The 20137-nt window shown below is 31.7% G+C and overlaps 2 protein-coding genes across 4 annotated transcripts in view; one reads left to right on the top strand and one right to left on the bottom strand.

Annotated features, from left to right (window-relative positions):
* The window catches only part of LOC115878143 (1-phosphatidylinositol 4,5-bisphosphate phosphodiesterase gamma-1), a 92130-nt gene that overhangs the window by 48479 nt on the left and 23514 nt on the right, over positions 1-20137 (bottom strand). For both annotated transcript variants that reach the window (XM_030894522.1, XM_030894521.1), the window contains exon 13: positions 19662-19839. In XM_030894522.1, the coding sequence (XP_030750382.1) occupies positions 19662-19839 (178 nt within the window). The remainder of the gene's footprint in view (positions 1-19661; positions 19840-20137) is intronic.
* On the top strand, positions 447-19627 carry LOC115878145. 2 transcript variants are annotated; one of them, XM_030894528.1, is made up of 7 exons: positions 447-862; positions 5471-5805; positions 7419-7618; positions 12535-12840; positions 15056-15240; positions 15689-15808; positions 18028-19627. In XM_030894528.1, the coding sequence occupies exons 1-7, from the start codon at positions 839-841 to the stop codon at positions 18352-18354; spliced, it is 1497 nt and encodes a 498-aa protein (XP_030750388.1). In that variant the 5' UTR covers positions 447-838; the 3' UTR covers positions 18355-19627. The 2 variants fall into 2 exon arrangements, with proteins under 2 accessions (XP_030750388.1, XP_030750387.1); XM_030894527.1 differs by having other exon boundaries at positions 18025-19627.

Raw genomic sequence — 20137 nt, 5'->3', positions numbered from 1 at the left:
AAACTATCGAGAAAAGATACAACTAGATAAAAAAACGATTTTTAAATCCCTTGCTTTGTGACCGTACTCCACAGGGCGTTTTTCTGTCACCAAAATATCAACATTTTGTTTCCCCTCGTATAATTGACAGATAGCAACTTTCATTTTTAATTTGGAAAGACCTTTGAAAGATTTTAAAAATTAAGATTTAGAAATTTGGAAGATTTTAAAAATTCGAATAATTTAGCTACAAATTGCTTAAAAAATCATCAAAATCGTCCCACTAGAACCCAATATATAAAACTTTAAAAAACATGAACATTTTGAGGTGCCTCTTTTGGCGTGCCGGTGAGTGTATTTTGTTGAAACAACTATTTACGAGTGAATATGAGGAAAAAATGTGGTTGTAAAAAATTATTTTGCCCATTAGAATGTAAATACTACATTGGAACACTGTTATTGAGACATCGTACAAGGCACTCCGGCTTTCCCAACACCGTAGTAGGCCCGCCGATAGGGCCTTCTGCATTCCAGCGGAGCCGAGGCGAGGGTTAAAAAACTCCCATCGAGGGGAGTTACAGACGGTGATTTCGGTTTTGATTGCGCGCAAGGTGCCTCTCTTCCTCCCTCTCCCGCTCTTAGTCTAGGCTCGCACAGTACCGCAACCAACAGGTAGATAGAAGAGACCTAGCCAAGCGGACGCAGGCAAAGGTAAAAAGCCATTGCACTCTGGTACTATGGTCTAGGGTCAATAGAAGGGCGAGCGAGCTATACATAACGTCGTAGAGCAGGTGTCCCTTTTTGGTAGCTGTGGGCGGGTGGTGTTAGAAAAACGGTATTTAAAGGGCCGGGGTGAAATATGCGGGCGAAAACAGCGATACTGGTAAGTGGATGAGATACTTTCTATCAATTAGTTTGTTTACTGTTTTTCTTTTATAATAGAACGTAATTTTATAATCGCATAATCGAGGCATTCTTTTTTTAATACCATTTTATTTATACAGGGTGAGTCTTAAGTAAGTGCAAATATTTTTAGAGGTAGTACATTTTGACTCCAGAAACACACCTATGAGGTTTTTTCGCAAAAAGAAATATGAAAATTTGGAATTTTTTTAATTTTTTTTTTGGAGATTATTTAAGTCCATACATATATAAAAGCTCAAAGTTTTTTTTTGTTACATCCATCCCGCCGAAACCGCTTTACCAATCTTGATGATTCTTTTTTTAAATGAAAGGTATATATGTCTAGATTTGTTATGAAGTAATTTTATATTGTTTAAATGCTATTTCTTTGTGTAAAGCGACTAAATATTAAAACATACCTGAAAAATACCTACACACAATACCTCCAGAAATAAATTATTTGTCATTGTCAGTGGTGTGTCAGTTAGATTATATATCAAGTTTTTAGATATTTTAGGGGTCAGTTAATACCCTCAGATTTAGATACATAAATATTAGTACAAATGTTTAAATGACATTAGTGATTATTGAATTAGCTACGCAAAGCGATTTTTGGAAATTCATCCTCTTTGATGTAATCCCTTACCTATCTGGTCTAGAAGAATGAAATTCTACAGAAAGAATTAGTAGAGATTTTTGAAATTCATCAACCAAATGGGTAAAGTTAGTAAAAATATTTATAAACCTTCGTGATTTCTGGATTATACACATAAAAATTTGCACAAAGGAGCATTTAAAAGACATGAGTTAATTATTTGGACATAGCGAATTTATGAAATTCATACCCTTAGGGAGTAGAACAAGGAATGAAAGTTTGCTGTTCGAAAATGCATTACTATAGCATCTAGAAGTATAAAAATTTACAAGGGTTTACTTAGTGACATCAATAATATGAACAAAATATTTCTTTTTCAAACCATCCTTCTAGGAATAAAAAATAACGTATAAAGAGAATATTAATGCTCTTGAAAAATAAAAATAAATCAGGGGAGTATATCAAGAAATTGCGACAATTGAAAACCTCAAATATTCAATTAAAAACTGCTATTTATTTTAGTAATACAGTTTATATGGGACCATAAGGGTTATATCCATAGAGGGTAAATAGTCATTTCACTATTTATTATTTTCGAGAGACTTTCTTTTTTCAGATTTTGGAAAAATTCGACGTTGGTTCGAGTTCTAAAACATTGGGATTTTAAAAATTTTTTTTATAATAATATTTAAAGAATGCTCTTGAAATTGGCCTATTGATGGCTCTATAAATTTTAAGTCAAAAATTACAAAATCGATTTTTTTAAAGGATAGACAGGGCGAGTCTTAAATAAGTGCAAATATTTTTAGCAGTAGTATATTTTGACCCCAGCAACACGATTTTTTTCTCCAATTTCTTTTTTTGAAAAATTGGAGTCTTCTAAAAAAAATTTTGGATTTTTTTTAGTTTTTAGTTAAAATCCATAATTTTTTGATAATGCGGCAACATAGGTAGTAGATCAAATTTATCAGACAGAAAAACCCAAAAAAGATCCAGTGGTTCTCAAAATTTAAGTAGAAAATATTTTTGTGCAAATTTTTAAAGTAAAATAACTCGATTACTTTGGAGTTATTTGAAAAACGGTAAAAAGAAAATATGTTTTTTTTTATCGAGATCAGCCCTGAAAATATTTGCACTTATTCAAGACTCGCCCTGTATAATACCCAATTGACAAATCGACAATTGCAAACTTTCATATGAAATACGAATAGCCCTAAAACTGTTAAAATCATAGTTTAAATAGTCGATTTTTGTAACTCCTGGTTCACTAGCTCTATCTATAGGTAAACAATCATTTAAATCAAGGCATGAACGATCCGAGGTGTAACGCGAACGTAGTCGCGGGAAAAAGCTAGTTTTTATTTAAAAAACTTTTATATATTTATAATATCTTGACAAAATGACAACATGGTAATAGATTAAATTTACAAGAAAGAAAACCCAGAAAAGATCCAGTGGTTCTCAAAATTTAAATCAGTTCTTTTAATTTTTAAAGTAAAATAACTCAATTAATTTTTACTAGCCCTGAACATATTTGCACCTTTAATAGGTTATATTTTTCGTGTAATATTTTTATTAACCACTGATAATAAATTATAAGAAACCACGAATAATCTATTTTCAAAAAAAATACCAGAATTAAATTAAACAATTTATAAGCAAGTGTTTCAACTGGTAGTACAGTGCTCGGCCTCAGAAACATGCCTATGAGGTTTGCATGCAAAAAACTTGTCAAGAATTTTAAGAAAACTTTTTAATGCGACAGGTTCATTCTCCTGCAATTTATTGACAGTGTACAGAAGCCTTGCAATATTGCCACATTGAAAAATTATGCAACCTAAATAAATAAAAGTCGGGCTTGTTACACAATTTATAATTTAAGAACGGTTGGACCGATATTACTGATCTCTGATTTTTGGGTTCTACAACCAGAATAACTGAGGAGAGTTTCTAGATGCATTTAGTCCATTTTTGGAATTTTGGCAAACAAAGAAAACTGCCAAAGCTTTTTGCAAGAAACTTACCGAAATCCTAGTATACTTGAAAAATGGATAAAAAATCATAAAAATAATCTACATGTGAAAAATCTAGTTTTGATGATATCTGAAAAAATTGAAAAAACTGTTGACAGTCCTTAAAAGTAAAATTTCTCTTTATTTTTCTGTTATCACGGTCCGTATCCCCAACTACATGGTCCCCAGTCGTAGTTCCATTCATTATTTTAAGTAGTGCTATTTAAAAAATAGAGAAGTTTGTAGCACAAAAAAAAACTTTTCATCTAGCAATGACAAACACACAGCAGTATGTCCACAGCACACAAGGCATTCTGACATAATAGTGCCGTTACACCAAAGACTACAGTATAACTCTGTTTATGTAGTTTGCAATGCCACCTTTGATTGAAAATCTTAAAAAATGCACAAAATGTATTTAGTAAGACTGCTCCTGAATTATTACAGTATCGGAAAAATTCACGGAAAGGAACTCCTCTTACTTTCACAATGGACAGCTCACGATACGCACACTGATAGCTTACTTAATAATTGATGTTCACTGCAAATCAGTGATATAATAGACATTATAGAAATGAAAGGCAACGGAATATAGTGGGAAAATAGCATATTCAAATCTAGTAAGATATTGAAATATACAGGGTGGTCCGAACTGTATTCCGGAAACTTCGGAAGGATATTCTACAGATAAAAATAAGTAAAAAAGTTCGTATAAATGTATGTCCTAAAATGCTTAGTTTCAGAGATACAGGGTGTAGAAGTTTCATTTTTATTTCGATTTTTTCCAAATAATATCCGATGTAACGTCAATATTTGGATGAAAATTGGTGTCTGGGAGTTTTTTGACATGAGAAATTTGATTTTGATGTCAATATGACTCTATTGTATGACTCTACTATTTGTAGGGGGCGCCACCTACATGTGTTTTAACTGTTTTGAAGCGTAATAACTTTTTGTCCGTACCTGTATAAAACTACTGATGGGAAAAATGTACATATCTGTAACATTTTACGTAAAAAATATCTCTAAAAAAAAGGCTACGAGCAACCATTCTCAAGATATTTAGAATTGAAATAGTCAATACATGTCATTATTGACTAAAAATAAATACATATGTTGAGTAGATAGTTATTTGACTGAAATGAGAAATTTGGGAACTTTTTATTTTTTTAAAGTAATCATAAATTTTTCTTCGAAAAAATGATGATAAAACAGTTTCTGTTGAACTTTTGGCACAAAAACATTGCAAATTTATGATTTTAGTCTAATAACTAATTAGTCAACATGTTTAATTTATGTCAATGATGACAGGTATTGGTAATTTCGATTCCAAACATCTCGAGAACCATTACTCGTAGCGATTTTTACCAAGCTACCTTTTTTACGTAAAAAACATCGTAAATGTATATTTTTAACTAGCTAGGTTTATACAGGTACGGACGAAAAGTTATTACTCTTCAAAACAGTTAAAAAATACATAGGTGGCGCCCTCTACAAGTAGTAGCCATATTGACATCGAAATCAAATTTCTCATGTCAAAAAACTCCCAGACACCAATTTTCATCCAAATATTGACGTTACTTCGGAAATTATATGAAAAAAATTGAAATAAGAATGAAACTTCTACACCGTGTATCTCCGAAACTAAGCATTTGGGGACATACATTTATAGGAACTTTTTTACTTATTTTTATCTGCAGAATATGTTGCCGAAGTTTCCGGAATACAGTTCGGCCCACCCTGTATAGAAAATACTTAGACTTAGACTAGAAATGTAAACAAAAATATAGAGATCCAATGACAACAACTATTAAATCGATTAGAATTATAACATACTAACATATTCATTCAAATAATAATTCCATCTAATATAACGATTGGCATAATGGCACACTGTATAATTTGAAATTAAAATGAAGAATTTGTGACATTTATTAATTTTTAAGATACTATTTATTAAATAGATCACATTTTTTTCCAGATCACAGTGCTCATAAATGGCGTCTTATCCTTGCCATTACTCACAGAAATTCAAAGAGCCACCAATTTAACTTCACCACTACAAACTGTCAAATCACATTCATTGATATCTCATCCGCAAACCGATTTATCCAGCGCTAAAGATCTGACAACTCAGCAGACGGAAAATATCAGACAAATCATAGCTGCCGAAAAAAGGAGCTATGAACAAAGAGCTAAGGAGACTACAGCTACATCAAACAATGCGAAAAAACACGATACCTCATTGGTGGATATCGGTGAGGACCGATATATGACTTTGGAGGAGTTCAGAAGCAAATGTCAACATTTTTCCAGGTATGCATATACAGGGTGTTTCAAAAAAGATGTGCCATCTCTCGTGGGGTGATTCCTCACGTAAAAATAAGATTTGTTTTTCATATCAACATAGGTCCGATCCTGCTTTGTTTAGCTACAGGGTGTTAAAGTTTTAATATTTTTTCGATTTAGTATAATTTTCTTCCAACTACTTTTAGCGTTTCGAATGAAATTTTGAGTATATATCAATATATCAAGAGGTAACTTTTAATTGGCATCAAACGGCCTATATAATTTTGATATCAAAAGAAAAAAAGTCAGTCGCCCACATGTTTTTTTAATGAAAAAGATTCCAGTGATAACCCATATGCACGTCCCTGATAAATTTATCGACACTTTTTTAACATTAAAATATGTAGCACTTATAGTAACTTTTACCCTCAAAAGTTCATTTGAATCACTAAAAGTATTTGGAAGAAAATTATAATACATCTAAAAAATATTAAGACTTTAACACCCTGTAGCTACGAAACAAAGCAGAATCGGACCTATGTTGATATGAAAAATAAATCTTATTTTTACATGAGGAATCTCCCCACGAGAGATGGCACATGGTTTTTGAAACACCCTGTATAGAGTGAACCACGGTTAGAGATTTATGGAGAACTGGTAGAAGGATTTTTTTGAAAATATGGAATCTTACATAAATATATATACCGTATGATCGAAAAAAAACGGCGTCGAGTTGGCTTGGAAATGAACATTGATGACATTCCCCATATAATTTTACGTATAAAATGACAGCGATCTTCATTTCACAGCCATCCCTGACGCCGTTTTTTTCGATCTTACGGCCGTGCTTACGGTACCTGTTCCATCGTCGTAAATTATTTTCAGTGTTGCCGCTTTTAGAGTTACAGTGTTGCCGCTTCTATTTAAAAGTAGTAGCATCATTGTTACACTAAATAGAACAAACAGTATATTATCACATTTTTAGAAACTACTTTTATTTCTAATAATTTTCTTATTATACCTCCGAAAAGCTATCTTATAGTTTTCGAGAAAAAAAACTAAAATATGTAATATCGATAAAAACATGATTCTGAACAAGCATTACTAAAATCATTATTTCAGCTTAGTGAAAGCTGAAATTTGAGCTATGTATTAAGAAAAGTCAATGTATTTGATCTGTCTAAAATAACCAATTAGATATCACATATACAGAGAGGGAAAAATATATATTTCCGTTTCTTACAAAATTGCTCATATTATCGATATTTTAAATTGTATTCTACGTATATTATTTAAAACGTCAAAATATTGATGATAGTGATAGTGATATTGCTAGTCAAGGACATATTTTATTTATAAAAGAGTCCTAATATCCTTTTTTATTTTTGACAATAAGCTTCATAAATTTTATATTAATTAACGTTTGGGTTAATTTTTGATTGATACTCTCAAACGAGAAGCACTTTTGTATAGAGGAAAATTGTGTCCAATTAAATTATTTCGATTCCAAAAATACACGTAATAGTTCATGTCCGAGGAATTTTGGCACACCCTGTATATTTTTATTACTAAGATTTTGATTTTATCATTAAGACTGTAGTCTTTTATTTATCACTATTTAAACCGTACTAAAATTTCAGATTATTTGGACCACCACAAAATGACAACAAACCTACTGATCGTTCTGATAGATACAGCAGCACTGTCAGCACACCGGTCAAATCCGAATATATTGACAAGTCTGTGGTTGAAGTGACAAAAAGGCCGGTTTATATCAGAAATAAACCTACCTTTATTCAGAAAACCAACGGGGGATTTTATGTGACAACATCAAGCAAAGGTACCCAGTTTTGTTGTACAACGCTTTAAAAAACATGTTTTTATTTTAATAAAGTAGATACAATTTTTAAGAATTATGCTAGAAAATTTATGTTTTTGGTTCAAAAAGTTCAATATTTTCAGACACCCAATCATTGAACTACCACCTTGAATGTTGAATCCCCTCAAAAACATAAAATCTAAAAAAAATAAAAGTCTAAAAGTGTCGCAAAGCAGTGTTTCCACTACAAATAGTTGTGAGATCTGATGTAAATCCAAGTCAGTTATTTTAGTTAGTGTCTATACAGTATGTCCCCACATTATCTTTACAAGAGGAAACATTTTTTATTATTGACATTTTAAGAAAAATGCATTTTTCATAAAAAAATTGCTTGTTCTAAAATGGCTAATCCCGTTTATAAAATCCGCAATTATCCCGCAAATTTCCATACCGTTTTACAGAAAATTAAAAAAAACATGAAAATACGGTTGAACTTTTCCTAAAAGAAATCCTAAAAAAGCGTATCTATGGTAATATTTAGATTTCATTCTTTGATAGATGGTTATTATTAATTTTGATCGAAGTCATATTTTTTGCTGTTGTTGAAGTATCACATTTTCCGATAACTATTATCACCAGATTATCACCCTTTCCATAGCATTGAAATAAATAAATTATGTGCTTCTTTAATATTTTAATGGCCGTTTGCACCAATTTGCATTTAAACAGCGTTTAAGTAATCAGTGATTATATTTTAATCGATGATTATTTTTGTTACATTTGCACCATGCACAATGAAAGCTTGTTTAGTTAATCAGCGAATATTCTTGGCAACAACGTCAATCTTCTTCATATTTTTATCTTTTCCATGGTTTCAAACATTGTTTATCCGTTTTTTATGTTAAATGTCAGGTAGTTTTTTCCTAGTATTCAAATTATAAATTCTGTTTTAAAGGGGAAATGATTTTGTAACACTCTTTGTGTGTGTGTGTGTATGCTTTTAAATTAACAATAAGTTCGGGACATGGATTGCGATGAAATTAAAAAGAAAAGAGACCGTTGTGTTAGTTTTAGCCCAGACGAAAAAACTCCAATTGCAAATATATGTGACAGATATAAGGACATAATATTAAGAAAATAAGAAAACTGACCATGTGTCCGTATCAGAAAAAAAGTGAAGTGCTAAAATTTAGATCCGTCCATTTTGTCAAAATAGTTATAGTTATAATAGTCGTCAAATAAATTTTTCAAGGAAATCCATAATCCATAATTTCGAGATATCCAAATCATCTTTCAAAATGTAATTTTCATCAAAATCCATCTTATATATTTCTTTTTACATAAGAACTAAGTATAAAAAAGTACTAAAAGCCCAACCGCCAAAGAATATGACCAAATAATACAACATAACACAGAATAATGACGTTAGATAATCTACGTTTAAAATTTAAACGTCGAAATATGACAGTTTAGTTTAAACATCGATTAGATAAGTATAAACAACGTTTATGTAATGGTGCAAATAAAATATTATAGTTAATCACTGATTAGCCTTTAAACAAGGTTTATACAAACGGTGCAAGTGGGCATAAAACAGCAAAAAATGTGACGTTAATTAAAATTCTATCAATTACAATCTATCAAAGAATGACAACGAAATTATATTACCATAGAAACGCGTTCTGATTTTTAGGACTTGATATTAGGACTAAAGGTGGCTACACACACTACTGCAAGCTTGACAAGCATGCATGAACAATCCTTTTGTATAAGCAAACTGTAGCGTCTGTAGGGAAAATTTGCGCAAGCATTTTAATTGTGCAAGCCGCTTGATGATTGATTGAATTTGAATCATGCAAGCTTGGACAAGCTTTGCTTGCACAAGCGAAACGGTACGTGTGTACCACATGTATTCAGCTTGTACAAACAATTAGTTCAGTCCGTGATCGTAAATGACCTGTACGTCGCGTCGTCATCATGTCTAGCGATCTGAAAAGGAGCAATCGAGGATTATTGGAAGATTTTATTCGCGCATATGAAAATCAGCCCTGTCTTTGGCGAATTAAATCACCAGAATATCATGATAGGGTGAAGAAGGATGCAGCATAGAAAATTTTACTTAATAAGTATAGATTAATTGACAGCCAAGCCGATAAAGATGCCGTTATTAAAAAGATAAATGCCTTCAGGATTCCTTCTTCTTTTTCGCGGACTTAATAATAATAATAATAATAATGGCTTTATTTAATAAATAACTTCCTTCTTCTATTTCGCGGCATAAACTGAAGCTTGTTCAAGCATGTATGTACCGTGTGGCAGCGAAGGTAAATTATGCATGGCTTGTACAAAAAGATTGTTCATGCATGCTTGTCAAGCTTGCAGTAGTGTGTGTAGTCACCTTAGAACAGTATGGAATTTTCGAAAAGTATAAACGGTATTAAAAGCAAAAATTTTTATGAAGAATGCATTTTTCTCAAAATGCCAATAAAAAAGTTTTTCCTCTCATAAAGACAATACGGGGACATACTGTAGAATCATATATGCAAAAAAAATTGTTGTAAATTGTTATCTAATCAATTACCAATCAACATTTATAGTGACCGTACAATCTTTATTTTCATAAGTATAATGACTTGGAAATTGGACGGCAACATATTCTACTAGGAATTCTGCTACGAAGAAACTGTGTATGTGTATGGCTACCTTTAGATGTTTAGTTTCATAGTTTCAGTGATTCTTTGATAACTAGGGTTTCCATAGGCCCGGATTTTCCTGGACATGTCCAGGTTTTTAAGCTAGTCCGAACAAAATTTGAAAAATGTCCGAAAAATCTGACCGTAAAACAACTTAACTACTAATCTGTATGTTGAATATTTTAATGGTTACGATGTCATATATTCTAAAACGACATTGGTCAAAAATACCCATATCTATGTGATCAATTTTTTCATTTTTGGTGTACTCATGGATTAGAATTGTGAATTATTTTGTCTTTATTTCGTTATGATTACGTGCGCTTTATAAATATAAGTATGTTCAACGATCCATTACAGTGCCATTACAGTATTGTGCCTGTCATTTCAATTCATAAGTAAATTGTATTATCTGTCATTTTTTAAATGTCATCTGTCGAAATCTTCCCTTATTTGTTGGGCCGAATTTATCTCATGTTAATTGTATATGCAACAGGTAAATTGGTTTAGATGTACATATCTGTATATAACGTACAATATTTAATTTTATCAATAAAATTAAGACCTTAATAATGCCAAAAACGGAAGTGTGTAGTAACATTCTAAGGTAGTAACTAATGAAATGTATAAATTGTTGTTTTCTATTAAAAAAATATATCCCAATTCTGATGCCATTTGTAACGTATGCAGTACATACTTAACACGTTTTCAACTGCCTTTAATTTTCCCTCTGAAGAATGTCCGTCCAACGAGTCAGGGAAGAATACATATAGTATATACAGGGTGCTACAAATTCAAGGTACGAGCATTGGTATCTCAAAAACCGTAATAGATACAAAAGATGGTTAAATTGGGGCAAAGTTGCGCCTTGGGATGTTCATCAAGATGCCATCAAAAAAGTGGTAAAAATTTCAAGGATTGCTGATTTTTTTGGAAAAAACTAAAACAACTTTGGAAAAAATATAAACAATCAAATCATTTCCCCGGAAAATGGAGAGGATATGGTAGAGTAGTATAATGGCCAGCGAGGTTCCTAGACCTGTCGCCAAGGGGATGGGGGCATACTTAACGTCATTTGTAAATGTGAAATCAATACATCTCAACATTTACAATAAAGAGTACAAAATGCATTCGGAAGTATAAGAGAATATGTTCAAAGACCTATAAATAAAATTGGACGAATTATAAATTTGTGCAATAGGGAGGCTGGTAAGCATTTCGAACATGTAGAGCATTAGAAACTAGTTTGTAGAAGTTGATTTATTTATAATAACTACTATTAATATTATGCTCAGATTTCAAATTCACAATAAAAAAAAGTTAAAAATAATATCTTTAAATTTATGACCTGGATATTATTTATTTGAATCTTTTAATTGGCTCGATTTCCTTATTCAATATTAATTAGCGCTGATCAATATTGTTGCGATGAATATAATCAGATTAATAATTTAAAAAACCAGAGTCGGACTTCAAATTATTTTAAATAATAATTAAATAGTTTTGTTATTAAGGTACCCAAAACAAAAAAAAGTATAAAGTGTGGCATATCATTGTACTCAAGAGACAGAGTTCTTTCAAAACCTGTAATAAAAAATGCAGGTCCGTATTTAAAAAAAATTAATTTGGTCTCTGTATCTCACAAATTATCAGCTAATTTGAAAATCTAAAAATACTATCAGATAGCCCTAATAAAGTGGCTATGAGAATGTACAATTAGTTTCTCGATTTTCTAAAAAGTAACGACAGGAAAAAATAAATTTGATTTTCAACGAAATCGTTTTTTTTCCAATAAACTCAGCAATTCTTGAAATTTTTAAAACTTTTTTGATGGCATCTTGATGAACATCCCAAGGCGCAACTTTGCCCCAATTTAACCACCTTCGTATCTATTACGGTTTCCGAGATATCAATGCTCGTACCTCGAATTTGTAGCACCCTGTATAGTCAGAAAATATATAAAATATAAACAATGGCAGAACACAACAATTTATCTGTAAATTAAAATAAAGGACAACAATTCCCACTGTCAAGTATTTCCTCGTTAAACAAACTTTACATATGTAAATAAACTCATAATTTATTTTTCGACAAAGTCCGGATTTTGTTCGGATTTCAGAGCTGACTCGTCCGGAATTTCCAAAAATTTGTTTCCAAAAACTTGTATGTATGTATCCCTGTTGATATAACAGAAAGTAATATAACTAGCCAAAACGTCATAACGTGGTTTTCTCCATATTTCAGACGATTTCAGTTCAACTAAAAGGCCTTATTGGGTGAGCAGTACTCACGCACCTGTGTCGAGTACAGTATACGTTAGTTCTACCGGTCCTCCGCCTCTATTTACTACGAGTACTACTCCCACACCAACTGTACATATCGAAGGAGAACCAATAATAGCAGAGAAAGACGGTCTACCTGCAACGCCTCCAATCAATATTAGATACACCAAGTTTGAACCGGTTATTCTACAGAAAACTATACTGAGTGATGGTAGAGTGTTGTACCATTGGCATAAAAGTCTTCCTACGTCGGCTATAAGTTTACCAGGTATTTAATTGTGTATTTCGTATTATTTATTTTTTATTTTATATGTAACTGTTTTGTGTAAATTATCTAAATCTGAAGATATTGTGTCAGTTGGTGCACTTGAATTACAGGAAGATTATTGTGAATCTTAAAAAAAAGCTTCAGAAATAGTTAGAACAACAAGGGATTGTTCAGACTAAAAACATGAACAATTAATGAAACAACTTTTTACTATAAGTAATTCCACAGGGTGTTACTTAATGATATGCTAATAGTTAAGGGAGTGATTCTTGGACCTGTTCTAAGAAAAAAAAACTTCGTACGAATGTATGTTCTAAACTTAACTTTTGAGATACAGGGCGGTAAAATTTTCTAATAAAACATTTTTTGCTCTAATAAAACAAAACTCTGATGTTACTATTGATATCTTTACGAAACTTGATACACGTCTTCTATAAACAACAATGAATTTTTTGCTGTACGAAAAAATGTTCGCATCTCTTAAATTCCTTTCAATCGATACAAAAACGGTTTCGACCAACAGTAGCCGCATCAGCTTTTTATCTATTTAGCCCTGAACTGATACGACTTAATTTTTCTAGCAAAAATTATGAGTCGGATGAAAAGAATCCAGATTTTGAAAATAATGTTTATTTCAAGAAAATTCAGTGGCGTACCATTTTTTTATTTCGAAAATATTCAATGTAAAACCCGTAAGGACGCCACTCTTTCAAATTAATAAAATTGCAAATCAAAAAAGGTATTTTGATCCATAGAAGACGTATCAATTTTAATAAAAATATCTATAATATCATCAGAGTTATTTTACAAACTTAAACCACCCTGTATTTCAACAGATAACGTCTTCTTTTTGCTGCTAAAGCTAATCTGGAGGGGACCTATCTTGTTTACGCGGAATCCGAATTGCGGTCCTTGACCCTACCATTGTCTATGGCTAACAGATTTGGCGAGTGTATAAATGAGGCGTCAAGTTGCAAAACTCGTCTTATCCCACAAACTTTGTTTCTAAATAAGGAAAAACTGTTTTAGCAAATGTTTGAAGCGTTAATTTACAATAAACGTGTCCACTGAGTGGAATCATTGTTTCGTATCTCGTTTTTCTAGAAATAAAAATTAATTTGTAAACAAAAAAAACACAACAATAAGGGCGGGTTTTGTTGCAGTATGATGCATATTGGCTATGAAATGAAGAACGCTGTCATTTTATCAGTAATTTTTAATGGGAAATGTCATCGATCGTCATTTCCTAGCCAACTGGATGCCGTTTTTTTTATGATACGGTATTTGCATCCTAACTTGATTTATTAAATATATTATTTTATTAAAATTAAGTAAGGATTTGAAAAGACGTCAGTAGTAATATTATACTTGTGTAAAAAGCTTATGAAAAAATACGGGATTTATAACAATAATAACAATAAATAGCAAATAGTGGATAAGACGGATTTTGCTGCAGTAACGTAATTGGTAGTGAATTTTATGTAAGAATACGCGACTTTTACTGCAGTTTGGGATTATGTTTATGTAGATTTCAGGGTCCACTATTAATATATAAGTCATTAGGCCATTTTTTTAAACAATGGATAAGGCGGGTTTTGCAACTTGAGGCCTCAAATCGACACTTACTCACGACATATACGATCTCATTTGACCACGAACCGGCACGCGGCGTTAATGAGGTGTGTGTCAATAGATTTTACGTCATGGAACAACAGCACGACAGAGTTTCCAGACAGTCAAGCGTCCATCCACTCGCATTGTCTAACGTCGTTTAACTTCGATGATCTATCAGGAATCGGCGTTCTGACGTAGCTGGGCCGTTGCCCCATATTTAAGACATACATTCATATGAAGTTTTTTTCTTAGAATAGGTCCAAGAATTACCTCCTTAAATATTAGCATGTTATTAAGAAAAACACCTGTATACTGTACGATTTAAAAAATTGGCGTCTAGTTAGATAGTCAAATTTGTTTACCCGAAAGTGTTGTCATTGACTAATTGTTAAAGTAGTAAACACAAAGTAACAGCGTTTTCAGATGGAGCGGAGAGTCCACGACGGAGCGTCCGCGACTTCGAGCAAGTACCATGAGTTTATATGAACGATTTCACATGGGTCGCGTATGCTCCGTCCGGATGAGCTATATTGAAAAAACATCCGCGCGGACGCTCCGTTCCATCTGAAAGCGCTGTAATGGTATTAATTTAAATTTACAGCGCCCATAGCCCAAATCGTACCACCCTATCAAATAGCTCCCGCTATTGTCGCACCAGGTAGTGTTGTCATGCAAGAGCAAAGTACCACTACAGAACAGGCAACTACAACAACGGAAAAATCCAGTTGGTTATTTGTTCCTTTCAGTAGTTTCTTTGGAGGATCTCACCATGAAGAAGAGACAACGGTAAGAATTTGAATTAAATTCAACAAGTAAAATAATAATTTCTGTCTTTGTATTGTCACCTTGAAATTTTATGTTGATAAATCCACAGAAAAATAAGATAAATAGATCCCTACTGTTAGATTGGATATTTATCCAGTTCTATCCTTTTCAAAAGTTTAACAAGTTGGAGACTGAACTCTACATATACTCTGCTCTTGTCAATGATCTAATACTTAAAATTGAAAAATCATATACGTCCGATTTCGGTTTTAAAATTCAATTTTACAACACCACATTTGTTTATTTACAAATTACGACCTAAAGCTTCATTCAGAATCTCGAAATTAGTGGAATAAATTAGTGGTTTCAATTCTGAATCACGCTTCAAAGTATTTGTAGAATTTATTAGGATTTAAATGTTTCTGATTACGTAAAAATTATTTACGTGAAAAAACATTTGTCATTTTAGGTAGAGAGTTCTTCATCTACACCACCCACTAGTACTAGCACGCCTGATTTACCTTCAAGCACCAAGAATACACCTAAACCAATTCCTAACAGTTTAAATGCTCAAGACGTTAAATTACAGGTAAGGTTATGAACTAATACTAAAAAATAACAACCTCAACTAAAAATAATAAAAGTATCATTTAGGTGACAGGAAAAACAATGTATTCTTGAATTAATAAGTAACCGCCGTTAAAAAATACAGAGAATATACAAATATGTATACAGTACGTCGATCGGTTCTGTAGCTACGGGGCATTGGAAAAGGGGGAAACGAAATTCTCTATTAACAGCGCTTTCAGATGGAGCGGACCGTCCGTGCGGACCGTTTGCGACTTCGAGCAAGTACCATAAGTTTATATGAACAATTTCACATGGGTAGCGTATTCTCCGTCCGGATGATTTTGTCCGACGGTTATCTTGAAAAAACACGCGGACGAACAGCGCGGACGCTCCGTTCGGAAAAATATGGGAATAACTTTTCACTGATAAGTAACTATAGATAAGGGTGGTCCAAACTGTATTCCGGAAACTTCGACAACATATTCTGCAGGTAAAAATAAGTAAAAAAGTTCGTATAAACAATATAATATGTCCTAAAATGCTTACTTTCGGAGATACAGGGTGTAGAAATTTCATTTTTATTTTGATTTTTTCCAAATAATTTCTGACGTAATGTCAATATTTTGATGAAAATTGGTGTGTGGGAGTTTTTTGACATGAGAAATTTGATTTTGATGTCAATATGACTCCTACTTGCAGAGGGCGCTACCTATATATTGTTAACTGTTTTGAAGAGTAATAACTTTTCGTCCTTCGAAGAGTAATAACTTTTCGTCCTTTTCGTGAAACTACTGAGTAAAAAAATATACATTTACGACGTTTTTTTTAAGTAAAAAAGGTGTCTTGGTTAAAATTGCTACGAGTAATGGTTCTCGAGATATTTGGTATCTAAATTGCCAATTCTTGTCATAATTGACATAAATTAAACATGTTGACTAAATAGTTATTAGACTGAAATCATAAATCGTCGGTTTACAAGCAAAACACACTAAGTCCAATTATTTAAAATTTGATTTATTTATATCATTTGACTAGATTTCTTCCAGAATATATCTCTATATCCAGAAAAAATCTATACCTTCTAAGAATTATTAGTTTAATTTTTAAATTACTCTCATATTCATTAACTCCATAATGGCGCTATTATGGCTCCTATAGCGCTTTCATTAAAAATGTATTCGTTTTTGGAGTTAATGTGTTTTGCTCGTAAACCGACGAAATTTAAAATGTTTTTGTGCCTAAAGTTCAACAGAAACTGTTTTATCATCATTTTTTCGAACAAAAATTTATGATTAATTTAAAAAAATAAAAAGTTTCCAAAATTATCATTTCAGTCAAATAGCTATCTACTCAACATGTTTATTTTTTGTCAATAATGCCATGTATTGACTATTTCCATTCTAAATATCTTGAGAACGATTGCTCGTAGCGATTTTTACCAAGAGACATTTTTTACGTAAAAAAACACGGAAATGTATATTTTTTACAGCCACTAGTTTTATACAGGTACAGACGAAGGTTATTAGTCTTCAAAACAGTTAAAAAATACGTAGGTGGCGCCCTCTGCAAGTAGGAGTCATATTGACATCAAAATTAAATTTCTCAAGTCAAAAAACTCCCACACACCAATTTTCATCAAAATATTGACCTTACGTCAAAAATTATTTGGAAAAAATCAAAATAAAAATGAAACTTCTACACCCTGTACCTCCGAATGTAAAAAAAATAAAAGAAATAAAAATGAAACTTCTACACCCTGTATGTCCTAAGTATTTTAGGACATACATTTATACGAACTTTTTTCCTTTTTTTCATCTGCAGAATATGCTGCCGAAGTTTCCGGAATACAGTTCGGATCACCCTGTATAATATACGTTACGTGTAGTAAACCAATCAATTGAAAATCATTTAAAATTAACTAATTATATATTTTTACTTACATAACGTGAAACAAAATCAACAAATTATTGAGTCTACCGTACATTATATTTAATAAGGTTTTAACTAAAGCTAGAACGGTACTGATAAACCGAAATTTCAGTCAGTCATATTAATTCCCCATCACGTTTGACCTAAATTTGTTGATATGCTCCTTCTTTGACATTTGTATTCAAAGAGGTGCAGTGCTTTACGAAATGCCCTAATGACATCAACAGTCTCTTTCATTGAGGACGTAACGTTGAACGTTAGTTGTAGCGACTATAACGTCTCCTAATACGTCTTTTTATGTTTTAGCAGCAACTGAAATTTGTTATCCCCGTCCATTACGATGACATCGATTCAACAATATCTTCCCAAAACAAGCCAATAGACTACGATAGATTCGCGTACTACCCGAAAGCGTTACGACCAAACAACCCAGCTCTAGGTCAACCATCTTTACCACTGATCAAAGGTTTGGGCGTTCCTCAGCGGTACAATTTAGCGTATACTGGAGCAGGGTATGGTTTGAATCTCAATAACGGATTGTACCATAGGTATGCCAATGGTTACGGACAAGAATACCCTGGATTACCGTTAGGCAAAGAAATAAGAAGTTTAGATGATGTATCGATACAAGAATAATTTTTTGGACAGGTAAAATGAACATTACACAGTGTCCAATTAAAAAGCTTTACAAAATGTAGACCATAGATAAATAAAACAAATTTAGATTGATAGTAGACAATGTAAATATTTTTGGCGCTGTTCTTACAGCGGATGCGATCCAAAGCTTTTCCTTTTTCAGATTTCAGAGCAGTTCAGCTTTTTTCGGCATTATGTCGCCAAATATTTTATATTCAAATTTATTATTACTTTCTTTTATTTTCGTAAATAAAATACAGTGTGTTTAACAATTATTAATTCACGGTTGGAAAATACATGAATCGTTGGTTTTCGCAGTTTTCCACACATTTTTTTAATATCACTTTTTAATATCACTTCTACAATTATCACGGTAGTAAATAAAATTTAAATTAAACGAAGAAATTTTTTCAGCAAAGAAAGTTTTAAATTTTGCTGATTTTGATTTTGAACAGGGAAAATGCTCTCTGTCCGTGTTTGTGGTCATTCTTAGCAATCGCTAGTAGCGGTCTACGAAGTATGTTTACTATAAGAATAATAAATACTATCTAAGAATTATGTTTTGGCGGGAAGTCGAGCATTCCAATCTAAATGTATTTTCTTTATCTATGATGTAGATCAAATCTATGACAATATAGTCAAAGATCATCAAGCTCAATTTGCTTTAAGCATTTATTTTTTTAACTTATTCATTATACTACCTATCAACATTTTTTCTCTTTAGTGAGTAATAAAAGTTACTTTATATTATTCAATTTTATATAAAATCAATTAAAATGTTATATGATATCATGGTATCAAGGTTGCTTCATCTTGACTTAAGTATTTAATTTTATATATTTTTTTACTGATTTACTGTAAGTTAATTACACTATCTCCTATTTATTAATTAATTTATGTATGATCAAACTACCATTACCTACCTCATAAAAAAGACTGATTGAATAGTAAATATTTTAGAATAAGAAAAATATATTAAGTAATTTTGTGTACATTTTTTTTGATTTAGGCTATAAGTTAATATTTCTATTATAGGGAACATGGCCAATACTTTCTCAAAGAAACATTTTTTGGCCTTTCTAAGGGTAAAAGGGATCTCTTTCTTTTAACCTCTAAAAAGCTTTGTAAAATATATCTGTTATGTATCTTTAAAAGATATCATATGGCTGGAATGGTGCAATTGCTATACTTTATATTGTTTTATTACTGTTACTAATTATTATACTTATTTACTAAATTTATATTCTAAGAAATAAATACTTTATATATCACATATTTCATGTCTTTAATATCAAAAAACTACTTACCAATGACAGCAACTTGACAGATTCTTCTTTGACAGGATGACTTAGTTGAACTCTTCTGTATAGAGGATGGTTTTCATAATAATTGATCAGTTCAACCAGGCTTTCGAATTCAACGCTGCCTATGGTGTAGAGACGACCTTCTAGTTTTATACGGCAATGCTTAATTTTCCTATCAGCCCTAAAATTAAATAAAAAATTATAACGGGTGTTTTTCAAAAGTGGCGAAAAATATGAGATCAATCAGGATTGATTGACGCATTCAATTATTTTTTTTTACTTCTTGTTTCACCGGAAACGACAACTTTTGATTTTTATTTTTTTAACTCTCGGTATATTTTTACTTTATTTGATAGAAAATGACATTCTGAATAGAACGATATATCATATGTCAACTTTTGACACCTTCACTTAAAAAAAATGTATTTTAAAGTTCAATCTACAGTATGCCCCTGAATTGTCTTTACAAGAGGAAAAAC

The sequence above is a fragment of the Sitophilus oryzae genome, unplaced genomic scaffold (assembly GCF_002938485.1).
Source record: "Sitophilus oryzae breed Bouriz unplaced genomic scaffold, Soryzae_2.0 scaffold_1500_pilon_pilon, whole genome shotgun sequence".
Lineage (NCBI taxonomy): Eukaryota > Metazoa > Arthropoda > Insecta > Coleoptera > Curculionidae > Sitophilus > Sitophilus oryzae.
The sequence above is the reverse complement of the archived record's forward strand: the minus strand, read 5'-3'. Positions and strand labels throughout refer to the sequence as shown.